General features: G+C 64.2%; 1 protein-coding gene across 2 annotated transcripts; it reads right to left on the bottom strand.

The window, feature by feature from the left end:
• Positions 1–716: 716 nt before the first annotated feature.
• Positions 717–15,743, bottom strand: LOC138844455 (1-acylglycerol-3-phosphate O-acyltransferase PNPLA3-like). Of its 2 annotated transcripts, none has more exons than XM_070053026.1 (9): positions 15,476–15,743; positions 12,307–12,539; positions 10,638–10,703; positions 7,915–8,124; positions 7,265–7,325; positions 5,622–5,822; positions 4,634–4,766; positions 2,696–2,800; positions 717–1,506 (listed from the first exon to the last, which is right to left on the bottom strand). In XM_070053026.1, the coding sequence occupies exons 1-9, from the start codon at positions 15,660–15,662 to the stop codon at positions 1,455–1,457; spliced, it is 1,248 nt and encodes a 415-aa protein (XP_069909127.1). In that variant the 5' UTR covers positions 15,663–15,743; the 3' UTR covers positions 717–1,454. The 2 variants fall into 2 exon arrangements, with proteins under 2 accessions (XP_069909127.1, XP_069909126.1); XM_070053025.1 differs by lacking the exon at positions 15,476–15,743 and adding an exon at positions 14,529–15,340.
• Between the last annotated feature and the right edge of the window lie 1,418 nt (positions 15,744–17,161).

Genomic DNA, 17,161 nt, shown 5'->3' with positions numbered 1-17,161 from the left:
CCCGCGCCCCCGGCCCAGACGCGGCCTCTGCCTCCCGGGGCTGGGCTCGGCGGCTGCCTGCCTCCTGGGAGGCCTTGCTCACTCTCAGGACCTCCAGCCTGTGGCTCTGGGGGCCTGGGCCGCCTGCCCCTACCCACTGACTGGGTCCGTACAACCCTCCCCCTGTGGAATGGGACAGGTGTTGGCATGCGGTTGAACCTGGCTTCCGACGCCTGACTCCAGCCCCTGCTGCTGAGACCCTGGGAGGCAGCAGTGAGGGGCTTCCTGTTCACGCTGCTCATCCGGGGAAGGACCTTCGTGCAGCTGTGTCAGGGCTCCACTGCGAAGGGGACCAGCCTGGACGAGGTGCTGGCCTGAACTGCTGCTCCTCCCGCTGCAGGTGGCCCAGGACCTGGGGAGGCTGCCCACTGCCTGGCCAGCACCCGGAGTGTGAGCATCGTTAACCTCCCACACACACGGCAGACAACACACACGTGCCCCCTGGTCATGGGCACACTGACAAGTTACCCCACTGGGAGCTGGCGGGCTCCCTGCCGAGTGCTCCCGGGTGCTAGGCTGGGGGACACAGTACGGAGAGAACGCAAGAGAAAGAGAACCCGGCTGGAGCTTGCAGAAAAGGAGCCAAGTTCAAGTCCAGGGCTGCGGAGGAAGAAGGGAAGTGAACCCAGCTCTGTGCTCGGCTGCACCGGCGGGTCGGGGCGGCCATGCACTGTAGAGGCTTTCAAAGGTGGGTTTATTGATTATTAACTCCCAGATTGACAGAACACACGACCCAACAAAAGACGAAATCCCCTTACGCTTATGATATGAACTCTTTGCGAAATATCTCAGCTAAGCCAGAAACGTGTGCTGGGAATGTCCTGAGCTACTGTCGTCTAAGAGCACCTGACAGGTGGGGTGCCCTCCTGGGACCGACCGTGCCTCCCCAGTGCCCGGACGGCTTCCCGCAGGGGGAGGGGGACGCGTGGCCCCTGTCATCCTTCCAGCCCGCGAGATGGCACAGAGGCCAGGCCAGACCCCAATCACCGGCCACTCTGGCCACCCCCACTGGGAGTGTCCACCCCTCAGCGGGCTCTGAAGGCCATCCTGGGGCCCCGCCACAGCCAGCAGCGCTAATGCTGCCATCACGCTGGGTTTCCCTAAGCAGTGGACCAGCACCGACACCGTAAGCGGCCGGCTAGCTTTCCCTGAGACCAAGTCCATCGCCCTGGGTTCAGTAAACCACGGGCTTCCCGCCCGAAACTGTGGGCAGAGTAGCTGCACACAGTTCCCAGACCTGCCTCCTCCGCTGACCCGAGTCTCATCCCGTGGGAAAGTAGGGAGACGGCGCCGTGCCCAGCAGGTCTCTGCTCCCCGAGCAGCTCAGCTGCACCCGAGGACGGAGGGCCGGCAGCCCCGGCTTCGGTCCCCACTGGCGCGGGCATCCAGGTGCAGGGGCACAGGGGCCCAGCGAGTCATGTTCTGGCCTGCAGGGCGGCGTGCTGGCCACTCCTCTGCCTTTGGGATCTGCAACAAAGAAAGCAAGCTAGCGCCGCAGCCAGTGCCCGGCCCACACTGCTGGCCGCGGAGCCCACTGCCCTGCACACCCTGGGCGCCGGAGCTGGCCCAGCCCAGAGCCACGGCTTGCTCCGGCCCTCGGCGCTGAGCTGGGCTGATGGCGCCATCCTGTTCCTCCAAGCCCAGGGCCCTCCCAGCCACTGGACGTGCACAGGCGTTGCCCATCGCCAAGTCCCTGACAGCGTCCATCGGCTCCCTCGTGTAAACCAGCTCGCCTGCCAGGGTCGCCACCTCTGCCTGGAGCCGCTCTGTCCACCAGGCCCCAGGCTGCTGCCCCATGGAGCTTGCAACCGACACCTCCCGCTATCCTGGGAGCCCAGGGCAGCTGATGGCCCCACAGGGTCTGCTGAGGCCCAGACCCCACGTCCTTCTGCTGCAGAGCCTGCTGCCAGCCCGGGCCATGGCCACAGTCACACGGCCACATGGCCACGTGGCCACGCTCCCAACGCACAGCGGATCCTTCCACTCCTAATCCTTCCACATCTGCCCACAGTAACACCACGCAGCCGAGGCCCCTCTCCCGAGGGCCTGCTACGTGCCAGGTGCCACGTGCTGTGCCACAGGCTCCCACAAGCTTCCCAGAAGCCCGACAGAAGCACGAGGTGCACCCCATCGAACAGGGAGGAGACCGAGGCCCGTGGTCTTCAGGACGAGGCCCGATCCTTGCACCGGAGTGAGGGCCTCTGGCTCTGGGCCGCATTCAGAGGCAGCAGCACCTCCCAGAATGCACTGCCAGCCCCCCCTCGCGGCTGCGATCGCCACTCCAGGGTGGGAGGCAGGGGATCTGCACTAAAGGCACCCCCGTCCTGCCCTGACCGGGCCTACTCCTCCCTTGTCACAGCCACTCTCACGTCCCACCCCTCCCATGCTGTCTGGCTCCTGACCTCCGCCCTCACCCCTGCCCATGCTTCCTGGTCGAGCTCTCTCCTCCTTCCAGCAGGGGGCACCAGTGGCCACACTCGACGGGGTGGGGGGCTCCCCAGCAGGTGCCCTGGGCCCTTTGGGGGGCTCGGCCGCCTCCCACAGAGCAGAGCCCACCACTCGGGGAATGCCCAGGTGTTCCTAGGACACTGCGGGAAGTCCTTCCGGAGGAGAGGGGCGCCCACCTGGCTCACACACCTGCAACCCGGGCGCTTACCTGGAGGCAGGGAGCAGACACGAGGTCAAGCGGGCAAACATCTGGGACACCAGCCACTGCAGCCACTGGACGTCGTCGGGGAGGTCGGGGAGCCACAGCACCAGTCTGCAGAACACCCCACCACCACCACATGTGCTTGTGCGCGTACACACTCACCACGCAGGTGCACATGGCCACACACGTGTGCTCGGCGTGTCGGCATGAGGGCGAGCCCAGCACAGCGTGAACCTGGCGCGGCTGTCACAGAGGGACGCTGCCCGTGTCGCCCCGTGTCACCCCGCGTCCTGCACGGACGCGCTCCCGGGAGGTGGACACTGCCAGTTTGGGTGAGCCGAGAGTAACAGCTCACAGAAGACGAACCCAGAGGTGAAGAGGCAAAGAGATGGAGAATCAGGAAAGAGGGAGAGAGGGAGACAGACAGGAACCCAACCCAGGAGGTCAAACACCTCACGAGGGCCCCGAGAGCAGGAGGAGCCATGGACGTCACACTGGGAGGCCACGCCCCAGGGCTGGCGAGTGAGTGAAAGGGACTCGCGCCCAGGCCCAGCCGTGTCCAGCCCAGGTCCCCGGCATCTGCAGAGAAAGCAGAACGCGGCCAGCGCCGGACCCGGTTCACAACCCAGGACGGAGCCGCGTCTCCACACCCCGGGAGGAAGCGACGTGCCCCCTGCAGGCCACCGCAGCCGTGCCACAGCCGGACGCCATGTGGACAGGCCCGCGGGCTGGCGCTCACACAGCCACCGTGTGCACGTCCCCAGGAAGCCACTCGAGACTCCGAGAAGCAGGAAGGTGGGAGGCCCAGGAAAGACGAGAGCAGCAGGACCCACCCCGACGCAGTGAGCATGGAGACCCCAGGCAGGGTCGGGGCCAGGACCTCCCGAGGATCCCGTGGGTCAGCGCGTGCTCTCTCTCAGCGTCCCAGAGCCCGAATCCAGTCCCCTCCCTCACAAACACGGAACCTGGCACCGGGCCGCCAAGTCCCAAGGGCTCTGTGGCACCTGGGCGCCTGTGCCTCCTCGTGCCGCCAGGCTGCTGGTTCCGCTTCCCTGACCCCCGTTCTCGGCTTCTCTTAGCTCTGGTCTTGTTTACGGTCAGATCAGGACAAGGCCGTTTCTCACCAAGTGCCTCCCGTTTCTCAGTAACCCACCGGGCGTCCTAACCGCAAATCACACCCAAGACCACTGCAGCTCAGAGAGGTCGGGCCACTGGCCTGAGGTCGCACAGCTTAGAAACCGCAGGCCCCGCTGGTCGGTCACCTAGCTGTGGCTCTCAGTACTGAGGTCAGAGAAGAGGAAGCAATGGCCTCACTCGCTGGCTGGCAGCCTCCTCCAGGAGGCGCCCTTCACGCCCAGGGCCTGGCAGCCTCCTCTCACGCCCTGTGCCAGGGCCAGGGAGCTGCGGCACAGAGGGGCAGACTCCACTGTCCGGGGTCACACGGCTGGGATGGGACCGGGGGCGTCTGAGTGCGGCTGAGCTGCTGACCGCTCTGCCTGGCGTCGGCGAGTTCTGGGGACGCCCACTCTGCCCTCCTGCCGGCTGACAGTGGTCTTAAGGAACCAAGTCTGGAACCAGAGATGGGACTGCCCTACGCTCTACCACGCTCGTGTGCTCGGAAAGACAAACCGGCTCCAGGGGCAGCAAGGACCCCGCTTCCGGACCGCCCAACTACTCAGCTCCGTGGCCCAGAGCCGCGACCCCCACCTCTCCAGGCCTCCGTCTCCCCAGCCACCCAAGGCCAGCGCCAGCTCCTAAGTCCCCAGGGGTTCCGGAGCTCCCACAGAGAGACAGATCAGGACAGGAGAGCAACTTCCGGGCCACTGCCTGGGGGCTGAGCTGCACCCGCTGTGTGAGGCGCCCCCACTGCCCTCCCACCGCCAAGGGCCTGGAACCCAGCGGAGCCGAGAGGAGGAGGCAGAGCAGAGCGGCGGGGAGGCTCACCCCCGCACGGCGGCGATGGCGGACTCCACGGGCAGGGTGCAGGGCAGCATTGCGTAGGACACGACCCTCACGGGCAGCAGGTTGCAGATCTGGCTCAGGTACCCACCTCTGTCTTTAATCGTTTCGTTCAGAACTGAAAGAGGCGACATGGAGACAGCCCTCCCACCTGCGCCAAGAACCCATCCTTCACCCCAGCCGGCCTGGGACTCTGCAGCCCCTGCCCCTCGCCCAGGTCCCGCCCCCTCTTCCTGGTCCCGCCCCCTCTTCCTGAGGTCTCCAATCCCATCAGCTGGGCAGCTGCAGCTCGTGGGGCATCCATAGCTCAAGTTCAAGGACCTGTGTCTGGTCCACCTTTGAATTTCTGCAGCTGCCCGACTCAGACGCTGGTCTGTGGGCTGGTCGGTCTGTCCGACACTGTCCCCCGTCAGCTGGATGCCTTGCCAACGGCAGTAACCTTCCAGTCTCGGGGCCGGGAGGCACTGCAGGTGGCCACACCTCCCGTGTCCTCAGGGGGTGGGCGGGACAAGGACCTCTCTGGGGCCTTGCGGAGGAGGACACTGACCCAATCAGCACAGTCCCCACCTGCTGACATCATCACCACAGAGGGTGGGGCTTGACCTTCGGAATTTTGGGTCCACTCATTAGTGGACGGCACACTGGAATACTGCACCACTCAAGAGACGGGGTCGGGGGACGGGGAAGGAGGCCTGGGGACAGGCGGGCAGGTGAAACCAGCAGGCATGGCCCAAGTCCCCAAGGTAGGACCCCAGACCCCGCACAAAACCACAACCCCCCAGGGAGGCAGAGCGGGAAGGCGGGGGAGGGGCCCGTGGCGGGGGCGGGGCTCACTGCAGTCTGTGCACCTTGGTCAGGACCCTGCGGAAGGGAGGCCTGGCAGGGGGAAGGGGGGGGTGGGAGGCGGAGGCAGCCCGGGCCGTGTGGCTGGGAGCTGGTGTCCCCGCCCGCCCCCTCCCGGGCGAGCTGGCACCTGCGGTGAGCCTGGGCGACATGGTCTGCAGCACGCCGTCGTCCCAGGGCAGGATGCTGGCACGCAGGTGCTGCAGCAGCTCGTCCCCCTCGGGCCCGGGGGACGGCTCCCGGCTGGTGCCCTCCCCGCGCGGCGCGTGGGCCTCCGGTGCCCGCTCTGCGGGGGGCAGGCTCAGACAGCGCTGGGGCCTGCTACAGATGCCTGCGGGGAATCAGACACAGCCCGTCACGCGCAGGTGGGAAGCAGGGGTCAGCGCGTCCCCCTCCGCCCCCAGCAGCGAGGTGGCCAGCACCGGGGGACACCGCAGGCCGTCACTGTCTCAACAGCACCCTGCAGCAGGGGCCTCGCCCGAAGCCGCGCAGCTGTGAGCCGGGCTCCTGGCTCCACCTCTCGCCAGCTGTGCGCCCACCTCCACATCTGGGTTCACTGAGGGCCTGGCCCCACCCAGCTGCTGAGCCGGAGCTGGGCCTTCATCGTGAGTCTTCCTCTTCCCACATCCCGCATCGGTCATTGGGTCCCCCCCCTTTTTTTTAAAGACTATTTTATTTATTTGGAAGTCGAATGAGAGCGCACGAGCCTTCCATCCGCTGGTTCACTCCCAGTGGCCACAGTGGCCAGGGCTGGGCCAGCCAAACCCAGGAGCTCTATGCGGGTCTCCGCCATGTGTGCAGGGCCCGAGCACTTGCCCATCTTCTGCTGCTTTTCCGGGCCAGCAGCAGGGAGCCGGGTCAGAAGTGGAGCAGCCGGGACTCGAACCGGCACCCAGATGGGACGCCGGCAGTGCAGCCGGCGGCAGCTTCACCCACTGTGCCACAGCACCGGCCCCCTGGGGCCCTTCTAATCGTCTCCTTCTCACTCCCTGGCCGCCTCCCGGGCCTCCGGGCCGCCGGTCTCACTGTCTCTGCTCTGCCACTGCAGGGGCCGCCCAAGCTCTCTGCTCACCCCCACGCCTGATCCAGGACCCTCAGTGGCTCCCTACCCCCACCACGCCCACAGGCCCGGCTGCCCATCCGTGCCCCTGGCCACTGATCCTGCCCGCTCTTCTCCACCCAGCTTGGTACCCCCGCCCCAGGTCGCCTCCACAGCTGTGGCTTGCAGGCTGCACCTCCGAGGGCCCCGTGCCTGGTGCCCGGCGTGGATTCGCACCCTCCAGGCTCTACTTCCCCAGGCCTGGGCGAGCCCCGGGTCCTCCCGTGAGCGTGCCCCCCGCCCTTCTTCCTCTCGCTGCTCCCCCGAGACCGGCAAGGGTCGCGTTCTGGACTCACTGCAGCGTCCCCAGCACACAGCCAGTTGTGTGGCACCCAGAAGGGCGGAAGGGACACCTTTGAGTAGAGAAGTGTGCACCTGTCCTTCTAAACGCACTGTCTCCTTGGCCTTGGCCAGGCCAGTTCAGAGCACCCACACGCCAGCCTAGGAGCTCCCAACACGTCCACTATTCGGTTCATCTCAACACTTCCGCGGCCCGAGGCCCCGGGCCAGGACGTGAAGGCAGGAACCGGCCCAGCAAGGAGGACAGACCAGTGCAGCCAGCGTGGCCCGCACCGCGTGGGAGACGGCGACTGCACAGGCTGCCAGGAGGCACACACAGCTCCCGTTCTCCACGAAGCTACCCCCGGCTCGGGGACCCGCAGGCCCTGCCGTACCGTTCTCTTCCAGGAACCTGAGCGCGTCCAAGTACCCGCGAACGCATATCTCTCCCAGCACCTGCAAACAAACCAGCAGCAGCGGTCACGAAGCCGCCACCCCGACACCTCTGCACACACAGACGCAGCTAAACACCCTCCCGGCTTCCAGCGCGCCCGAGCCCGGCACAGCTGCCTCAGGCTGAGCCCAGGGTGCCCCTCTGGGAGCTTCCCTGGGGATGGGGCTGTGGCGTCACCGCCCATGGGGACACAGCGGGCGCCCCAGCTCCACCACGGTGCTAGTTTCTCTGGGCTTCCGCGGTCCTGGCTCGAGCCTGCACCTAGCAAAGGTCAAGGCCGTTCGCGCTGTCACTGGGACACCACGGCTGCCTCCTCTCTCCAGCTGTGCACGTGCCCACAGGACGCCCGGCCTGGACCTTTCTCCCGGAAGCTAAGCTGCGGGTGTGCACCGTGTGCTCCAGTGGGAAGGCGTTGGTGTGAGTCCCCCCCCCCCCACCGTCCCTCCCCGGGACTCTGCCAGCAGGGAGGCCATCATTGCCAAGCTGTGCGTGGGGCGCTCCAGCAACGGCCAGGTCTGCTCTGTCGGTCTGCGGGGCGAGCAGCTGGAGCGCCAGGCAGGCCGGAGGGCCCCTCCCCCACCGTCCACTCACCTTGACGTCCGGGGGGAAGATCGCGCAGGTCATGAGGTAGACGTTGCCCAGGCAGAGGCGCAGGCTGAGGTTGGTGACGTTCACGTGCAGGAAGTTGGTGGACTTGACTTTGGGACAGATGTCATGCTCCCCGTAGAAGGGGGACACCGTGATGGTCGTCCTGGCGTCGATGCAGGGGACGTTGTCACTCGCCCCTCCGTCCATGTATCGCTTAAGGAAGGGAGGACAGGGCGGCACTGCCTGGAGGAAGCCGGGCCGGCAGCCAGGGCAGGACACCTGCTCTGAAGTCAGCCTTGCACCACTTCCCTCCTGGGGCGTGTTGGGTCAGGCCAGGCTCTGCGCTGGCACTCAGGGTTGCTGGGCACTGCCGCACAGGGCGCCCACTGCGTGACAGGGCCTGGCCATGCGGCACCGCAGACTGAAGTCCAGCCTGTGTTCTGCTGGCCAGGTGGGTGCCCGTAGGTGCGCGGGCAAGGTGACGACTGAGCAGGATGTGCACAGAGACGGCCCTGGGTCAAATCCAGACCCCGCCCCCGCTGCTGCTTGGGAAACCTGGGCTAAGATACTTAACCTGTGAGCCGGCCTCCTTCAACTTCTTGAAAATTAGCACCTTGGCCGGCGCCGCGGCTCACTAGGCTAATCCTCCGCCTTGCGGCGCCGGCACCCCAGGTTCTAGTCCCGGTAGGGGTGCTGGATTCTGTCCCGGTTGTCCCTCTTCCAGGCCAGCTCTCTGCTGTGGCCAGGGAGTGCAGTGGAGGATGGCCCAAGTGCTTGGGCCCTGCACCCCATGGGAGACCAGGAGAAGCACCTGGCTACTGCCATCGGATCAGCGCGGTGCGCCGACCGCAGCGCGCTGGCGGCGGCGACAATTGGAGGGTGAACCAACGGCAAAGGTGGACCTTTCTCTCTGTCTCTCTCTCTCACTGTCCCCTCTGCCTGCCAAAAAAAAAAAAATGAGCACCTTGAGGGAATAAGTCAGAGTTACAGAGAGGGGGATAGAGAGAGGGAGAGGGAGAGAGGGAGAGGGAGAGAGGGAGAGGGAGAGAGAGAGGTCTTCCACCCACTGGTTTCCTCCCCAAGTGGCTGCAACAGCCGGAGCTGGGCCAGGTCGAAGCCAGGAGCCAGAGCTTCTTCCCGGTCTCCCACTCGGGTGCAGAGGCCCAAGCACTTGGGCCATCTTCCACTGCTTCTCCAGGCCACAGCAGAGAGCTGGATGGGAAGTGGAGCATCCGGGTCTTGAACTGGTGCCCATATGGGATGCCGGCACTGCAGGCGGTGGCTTTACCCGCTATGCCACAGCACCGGCCCTCTTTGAGGGACTTTTGAGATGGAAACAAAACAATGAACGTGGGACCAGCGCTGTGGCACAGCAGGTTAAGACACTGCCTGTGACACCAGCACCCCACAGGGCACCGGTCTGAGTCCCGGCTGCTCCACTTCCGATCCAGCTCCCTGCTGTGGCCTGGGAAAGCAGCGGAGGACGCCCAAGTGCCTGCACCCCTGCACCCACGTGGGAGGCTCAGAGAAAGCTCCCGGCTCCTGGCTTTGGCCTGGCTCAGCGCTGGCCACTGCAACTATTTAGGGAGTGAACCAGCAGAGGGAAGCTCCCGCTCTCTGCCCACCTGGAACTCTGCCTTTCAAATAAATAAATAAATAAATAAATGGGGGGGGGGGAGAGGTGTGCAAAGCGGCCCGGCTATCACCAGTACAGTGGGGATGCAGATCTCGATTTGCCTGGGGTGACCACCGACTGCTGAGGGCTCCTCTAATCAGGGCTGGCAGAGGGCCTGGCAGAGCGGCTCTGGGCAACGAAGCATTGCCACGCAAGGACGGCGCTGCGGCGTCACGCAAACCACGAGCGCCTCTGTGCTGTCCTCCCGCACCAAGCCACGGCAGCTCACGCCACGGCAGCTCACGCCACGGCAGCTCACGCCACGGCAGCTCAGCACCGCGACCGGCGGGGGCACAGGGTTCTTGGGCCGTGGGACGTGAGCAGGCTCTCCGGCCTCCATCCTCCAGACACCAGGGCACACCCTCGGGGTCCCCCATGTGTGCCAGCAAGCCCTGGGCAGAGCCAGCACCTCACGCCTCAGTTCCACGCCCCTGCCCTTGCCACCCCAGACAGCGTGGCGGGCACACAGATCTGCTGAATGCGGTCGAACCCCAGCGCTGTGTGGCCACACCATGGGCTGCAGAGGACCCAGCAGGACCCAGCAGGGACTGAGACCCTGAGCCAGGAGAAAAGCCAGAATCGAGCCAGGGCTGTGAACTCTCGCGGGTCCCTCTGCTGGGTGCCGGGGAAGATGTGACGCCCACAGGAACCATGGGCATGACGGGGCAGGGGACAATGTCAGAATCCTCGGAGCCCAGACTCGCTGGTGTCGGGCCAGCCTTGCAGCTGGGTGGCAGGAGCCGGCGACGGTGCTCGGGAAAGGCAGGACACGTCCTACCTCCCCTGAGAACAGCCCGGCCTCACGAGGGGAGACTGGGAGGTGCTCCAGGGGGATTCGGGGCAGACCGAGCGAGCCGGCCGCTTCACCTGCCCACAGCGAGCTCACGACCTGCCCAGGGGTAAACCTGGCCGCCCGGGCAGCCCGGGAGTGGGCCCAGCTGAGGATTCTCTGTCTGAGAGGCCGAGAGGCACGAGGCGTGGGGCGTGGTGCTGGGTGCCCCGGCCGAATACAGGAGAGCGCCCCCCAGCCCAGCCCCGCTGCCACACGTACCTCACCCCTGAAGGCAGGAGGGATGACGCCAGAGTAGAAGGGGATGAAGCAGGAACAGAGCAGGGCCTGCAAGAGGCAAGGCTGTGAGGCCGGGGCCGGGCGCGCTCCCTCCCCTGGGCCTCCGCGGCCCTGCTCACAGCACAACCCCCCAGTGCCCACTGAGCGGGGAACCAACGCGGCACCGGTACTTCAGGTCCTGTCTGCAGGGGTCTTCAACAAATTCATAAAAACCCAAGGCAGAAAAACCCAGCCCGTGGACCCCCGCAAGCTTCAACGATCTGACCCTACCCCCATGGGACCACGCGGGGTCCCTGCAAACAGGACCCAGAGGGGTCCACTCGCGGCCACAAGGGGTGAGCTTGGTGCTTCTCCCCGCCTCCCCTGGAATCCCTGTGGGGCTGGTGGGCCACAGACACTCACACAGACACGCAGACACACACACACAGACAGACACACACACAGACAGACACACACACAGACACACACAGAGACACACATACAGACACAGAGACACAGACACACACAGACACACACACAGACACACAGACACAACACAGACACACACACAGACACACAGAGACAGACACACACACAGACACACACAGAGACACACACAGAGACACACACAGAGACACACACAGACAGACACAGACACACATATAGACACAGAGACACAGACACACACAGAGACACACACACAGACAGACAGACACACACAGACACACACACACAGAGACAGACACACACACAGACACACACACACACACACAGACACACATACAGACACAGAGACACAGACACACACAGAGACACACCCAGAGACACACATACAGACACACACAGAGACACACACACAGAGACACACAGACACAGACACACATACAGACACACACACAGACACACACACACACATACAGACACAGACACACACAGAGACACACAGACACAACACAGACACACACACACAGACACACAGAGACAGACACACACACAGACACACACAGAGACACACACAGACACACACAAACACAGACACACACACAGACACACACAGAGACACATAGAGACACACACACAGAGACAGAGACACACAGAGACACCCAAAGACAGACACACACACATACACACACAGAGACACACACAAACACAGACACACACAGAGACACACACAGACACACACGCACACACACACACCCCCTCCTCTGCGAGGCCTGAGAGTCTAAGCCTCTAACAAGCTCCTGGGACCACACTGCTGCAGCTGGGACGGACAGTCCGGCTACTGAGAAGAACCTTCCAGAAACAAGGCGAGCAGAGACTGACGCCGGCTGCGGAGCCGCGGGCCCTGCTCACCAGGTGGCTGCCTCGCAGGGACCTGTGCTCAGCAAGATGAAGTCATTGTGCCAGACGCCCCCTGGGAACACCAGCCACCTGACATCCCAAAGCCGCTCCCTGCGCTACGCTGAGAACAGACGCGAACGAGACCCCGGAAGCGAGCTGGTCCCGGGGCACGGAGGGTGCAGAGGGGAGGGACACACAGGGTCGGATGCGGGAGCCTACGCTGGGGGAGCGTGGGGTTGTTTGTAGAACCGCCTGGGACCAGATCTCTGAGCGCACAGAGCTGCGCGTCCCCGGGGCTTCCCGTCAGCGCCCGGACAGGCAGGCTACTCACGTCCACGACCTCCTCCTTGGAGTGGAAGTCGGACACCAGCACGTTCTCCCCGTCCGACACCCTGGTGAGCGAGATGCTCACTCTGCCCGAGACGATCCGGTGCACGTTGGCCGGCAGGTAGAGCTGCAGTTGGTTTCGGAGGGACCTGCCCAGGTTGAAGGAAGGATGCAGGACGCCAATGTTCCGGCGCCTGGCCTCCCGGGCCATGTCCATGAGGACCTGCAGAGTCTTGTCTGCGGGCAGGAGAGAGACAGGAGAGCAGGTACTGCAGGGGGCCCGGAACCCCGCCTGGCAGCCAGGAAGCTGCCGACGCTCTACCGGACCTGTGCCGACCTGCTCCCCACATACGGACACCGAGTCCCTGACAGGTGGCTGGTCTGAATGAAGATGTGTGAAATACGGGGCTGGCGTTGCAGGGCTGTGGGGGAAGCCACCAGGGCGCCGGAATCCCATGTAAGTGCCGGTTCAAGTCCCACCTACCCCACTTCTGATCCAGCTCCCTCCAAATGTGCCTGGGACAGCAGTGGGGAATGGCACAAGCACTTAGACCCCCGCCACTCATGTGGGAGACTGGGATGGAGCTCCAGGCACCTGGCTTCAGCCTGGCCCAAGTCCACCCATTGTGGCCATTTGGGGAGCGAACCAGTGGATAGAAGATCTCTCTCCCTTTCTCTCTCTCTCCCTCCCTCCCGCTCTCCCTCCTTCCCTCTCTCCCTCCCCTTCTCTAACTCTGTTTTTCAAATAAATAAGTAAATCTTTACACAGAAAAGAATCAGCAGAGGACGCCCCTGAGACTCCTCATTTAAAAAAAAAATAAGACCTGGCTGGCATTGTGGCATAGTGAGTAAAGCCACTGCCTTCAATCAATGCTGTCATCCCATATGGGCACCGGTTCAAGTCCCAGCCTCTCCACTACCAATCCAGCTCCCTGCTAATGGCCTGCAAAAACCAGCAGAAGATGGTCCAAGTGCTTGGGCTCCTGCCACCACCTTGGGCTCCTGAGAGACCTGGAAGAAGCTCCTGGCTGCTGGCTTTGGCCTGGCCCATCCCTGGCTCTTGCAGACATTTGGGGAGCAAACCAGTGGCTGGAAAACCTCTTTTTCTCTGTCTCCCTCTCTCTGTGACTCTGACTTTCAAATAAATAAATAAATCTTTTAAAAGTGGGAGATACATACTGGATTTCAAAGGCTCAGTATGTATGAAATCTCTTGTTCATAATGCTTTCTATTAGATCAATGCATAAACTGTAACATTTTGGATAGAGAAGGCTCAGAGATATCAATTTCTCCTGTGTCTGGGTTTTTTTTTTTTTTTTACAGTGTAATCCGCACATGTAGAATAACACAAGTGGGCTGGCCCCGTGGCTCACTAGGCTAATCCTCCGCCTGCAGTGCCGGCACACGGGGTTCTAGTACCCGTCGGGGCGCTGGATTCTGTCCCGGTTGCTCCTCTTCCAGGCCAGCTCTCTGCTGTGGCCAGGGAGTGCAGTGGAGGATGGCCCAAGTGCTTGGGCCCTGCACCCCATGGGAGACCAGGAGAAGTACCTGGCTCCTGGCTTCAGATCAGTGTGGTGCGCCAGCTGCGGCGGCCATTGGGGGGTGAACCAGCGGAAAAGGAAGACCTTTCTCTCTGTCTCTCTATCACTGTCCACTCTGCCTGTCAAAAAAAAAAAAAAAAAAAAAAAGAATGACACACACGGCTTGTGCATTTCTCTGGTAGCACAGCCGCCCATTTCCTGGGCCCAGGTGAGCCCTCCCCCCCACCATGCCCCCACCAAAGCAGAGGCCAGGATCACAGCAGCACCAGCTTCGGCACAGGTCATCCGGACCCTGTAGGACCCCACAGAAGGAACCTGGACCTGTGTTTGAATCCTCTGTCCACCTCTCGCCAACAGAGACCACAGTAAGCCACCTCACCACCTGTTCAACGTAGGACAAGATTCACCCGACATCCGGGGACACAGAGGATCAGGTACAATTCCGTGTGTAAGGGATTCGACCAAGGCAAGTCCTAGTAAATAACTCGTGCCCCTCTGGAGCCTGACTAGGGGGCCGGCACCGACCTCCCACCCAGCCTGCTCCCCTCTGCCCTGGCGTGAAGGACCACCCCTCCCAGCCCAAGCCCCCGCCAGATACGAATCCTGGGACGCACGCAGTCGGACAGACCCTGGCCCAACCTGATCCATCTAGGACTTGCTTCACGAGTCCCCGCTGTTCCCTCACCTCCGCTAAGCCTAGCCGGAACGGATGGACGTGCGTGCAGCTGGAGGCCTCTGTCCGTCTCTCCTGACACAGACCTGGGCTCGGAAGCCTGGGAAACGCCGCTCGGAGCTCCCTGGGAGGCAGGGGCGCAAGCAGGACCTTGGGTCCCAAACAGGGGCTGACAAAAGGGCATTTTCTTCCCACGTGGGGACAGCTCCATGATGCCACCTGCCCCAGGCACTGCCCCCGGCTCAGAACCCACCGCCTGCGGCACACTGGCAACCCGGAAGGATGCCACACCCTAGGAGTTGGGTCTTGGCAAGACACAAAGCCCCTGTGTCCCTCTGGCCAGCACGCCAAGGGACACACGGACTCCACCCCACAGCATCTCACTTCCAGCGGCCCTGCACCAGGCCGCTAAAGGAGAGGGAAGAGTGAGAGAGAGAGAGAGATGAGGGCGTGATGTCCAGGGGTCCACTCCAGCCCCCCAGGAAGTCTCCCCAACACGGGGGAGGGAAGGAGACACTTTCCCATCCCACTCCTCTCCCCAGCGCTATGCCGAACCAGCTGGAGGACCCCAGGTCACCCCCGAGAGGCTACGCAGAGCCCAGAGGGGCAGTGGCTCCTGTCCCTGGGTCTCCTAGGTGGGACACGGGCCAGGGTCTCCCTGTACTCAGACCCCCAACACGCCCACCACCCCCACCACCCGCAAACAGGCTCTTGTATAGCTCTGCCTGTGGGTCGCCCAGGGCAAGCCCGACTCCCAGTCCCAGGAGGACTCCCTTGGTGCCCGGGCGCTGGGGCAGATGGCCCCGGGCTCCGGAAGCCTCCAAGTCCCCCGGGTCCCAGTGGGCGCCCACGCCCAGACCAGCAGCGCCTCGGGCGTGTGCCCTGCCCGCGAGCAGCCGGGCCTGGGGCGGGCCCCTGCAGGACGTACCCCGCGACCCCCGGGGGTCCCCCGCACGCACCCAGCGGCATCCCACAGAGGAAAGTGACACAGTGCAGCGCCCCGGCGGAGCAGCCCAAGAACATGCGCGCGTCTCGGAGGAGGTGCGGGGCGTGCTCGCTCAGGCAGTGGGTAGCCCCGACGTGATAGGAGGCCAGGAAGCCGCAGCCCGCGAAGGATAGGCTCCAGCCGTGCTCCGGGTTGTACATGGCGGCGCGGGGCCGCGCGGGACGGGGATGCGAGGGACCCCAGCACCCCGCACCCGTTCTGGCTCTGAGCAGGCAACCGAGCGGCCGCTCAGATACCCTGCGTGACGTCACTGGGCCCGCCCCCGCCGATGCAAATAAACCGACCGCTGGCCAATGGGCGGGACGCTCCTCTCCCTCCTTTCCTCCCTTCAGGGGGCGGGGCGAGAGGCGGGGCCGGCGCAGGGCGCAGCCCGGGAGCGCCGCGGACCCGGGAGAGCGCGCCGCAAACTCCCGGTGGCGCCGGCTCTTCACCTCTTTGCCCTCCAATCCCGGGCTGAGGCCGCAGGCGGTGCCCACCGAGGTCCTCGCATGCCCCCGACGCGTTCCCGTTTCCTCGTGCGGGCGCGTCTTTGCCGGCTTTTCTTGCGTGATGCTTTTCAGTTCCGGCCGAGGGCGAGGGACTTTTCACGGAAGGGCCGGGACCTGAAGTGGTTCCCGTTTCAGAGTCTCATTCCTAAATGGAAATGGCGAATGACAGGTGCTGGGGTGGCGACGACGGGCCCCGGGGGGCCGAGGCTGCTTCGACACAGTAAGCGCCCCCCTGGGCGGCTTGAGCTCGCTGCTCAGGGCGCTGGAGGCTGGAAGTCCCGGTCCCGGTGCTGCAGGTTCCCGGTGACACTGGTGAGGCTGCCTCACCCGTGGACCTCCGGGCCTCCCCGGGCCTCGTGTAAACGCGTCCTAGCCCCCTGCACCAAGGCTGCACGTCTTGTGCAACCTCCGTTGCCATCGCCCGCGGGGGTGCTTGGGATTTCAGCCTGTGAGTGGGGGGACCCGAGCTTCCAGGCCTCAGGCTGCCCTCAGTGGGCGCTTGGCGAGCACCGGGCACTGGCCAGGGCTTCTGCTCTGCAGCCGTTGGAGGTGGGTCAGATGTTCGCCCAGAGCTCTGCCGTGGAGGGCCCGGGTCAGCTGAGCCATCCTGCCCTCCTCCTTGCTGCCGAGTGGACAGGACAGCTCTCTCCTTTTCCCACCAGGCCCACGTGGGCTCTGGAGCCAGGCCTCCCTTCCCTTCCCCGAATCCTGTGCAAATCCACCTGTGGAGTTGCTGTCGGGATCCTTACGCCACCTGGACAGGTCAAGCCTGGAGCGCGGCCACCTCAGGGCCTGCTCACAGCCAGGCTGTCTCCTCTCCCCGCAGCTAATCCCAGGGCGGAAGCGCTCCAGGGCCTTAGCAAACACCTGGGCTACCACCTCCACACAGAGAAATTTTGTCCAGTGACACCTGCCTGGCACAGGGAGGGGCCGGGCCCCAGGTCCCAGGGGCAGTTGGGAGAGCCGCAGCCAGACCGCGGTTCTGTTTGTCCCCTCCCCGCCATGCTGGCCTTGCTGGGGTGCAGTGGGACATTGTCTACAGTCCCAGCACACACTCAGGGCCGGGGGCTCCAGCCTCCTGCTGCCCCCACCGCGTCAGATGGCCACTCGCAGCACTGACAGCAGGAGGGCTGGACCCCGCACAGGAGTTT

The sequence above is a fragment of the Oryctolagus cuniculus genome, chromosome 11 (genome assembly GCF_964237555.1).
Source record: "Oryctolagus cuniculus chromosome 11, mOryCun1.1, whole genome shotgun sequence".
NCBI classification, from domain to species: domain Eukaryota; kingdom Metazoa; phylum Chordata; class Mammalia; order Lagomorpha; family Leporidae; genus Oryctolagus; species Oryctolagus cuniculus.
Note: the sequence above shows the minus strand (reverse complement) of the source record. Positions and strands in the feature narration are given on the sequence as shown.

Coding starts and splice junctions, on each gene's coding strand:
- LOC138844455 (XM_070053025.1), bottom strand. CDS start 14,727: ATGGAGCTGTCCCCACGTGGGAAGAAAATGCCCTTTTGTCAGCCCCTG. Junction 7,326..7,914: donor TCTTCCCCCCGGACGTCAAG/GTGAGTGGACGG, acceptor GTTTGTTTGCAG/GTGCTGGGAGAGATATGCGT. Junction 5,823..7,264: donor CAGGTTCCTGGAAGAGAACG/GTACGGCAGGGC, acceptor GATTCCCCGCAG/GCATCTGTAGCAGGCCCCAG.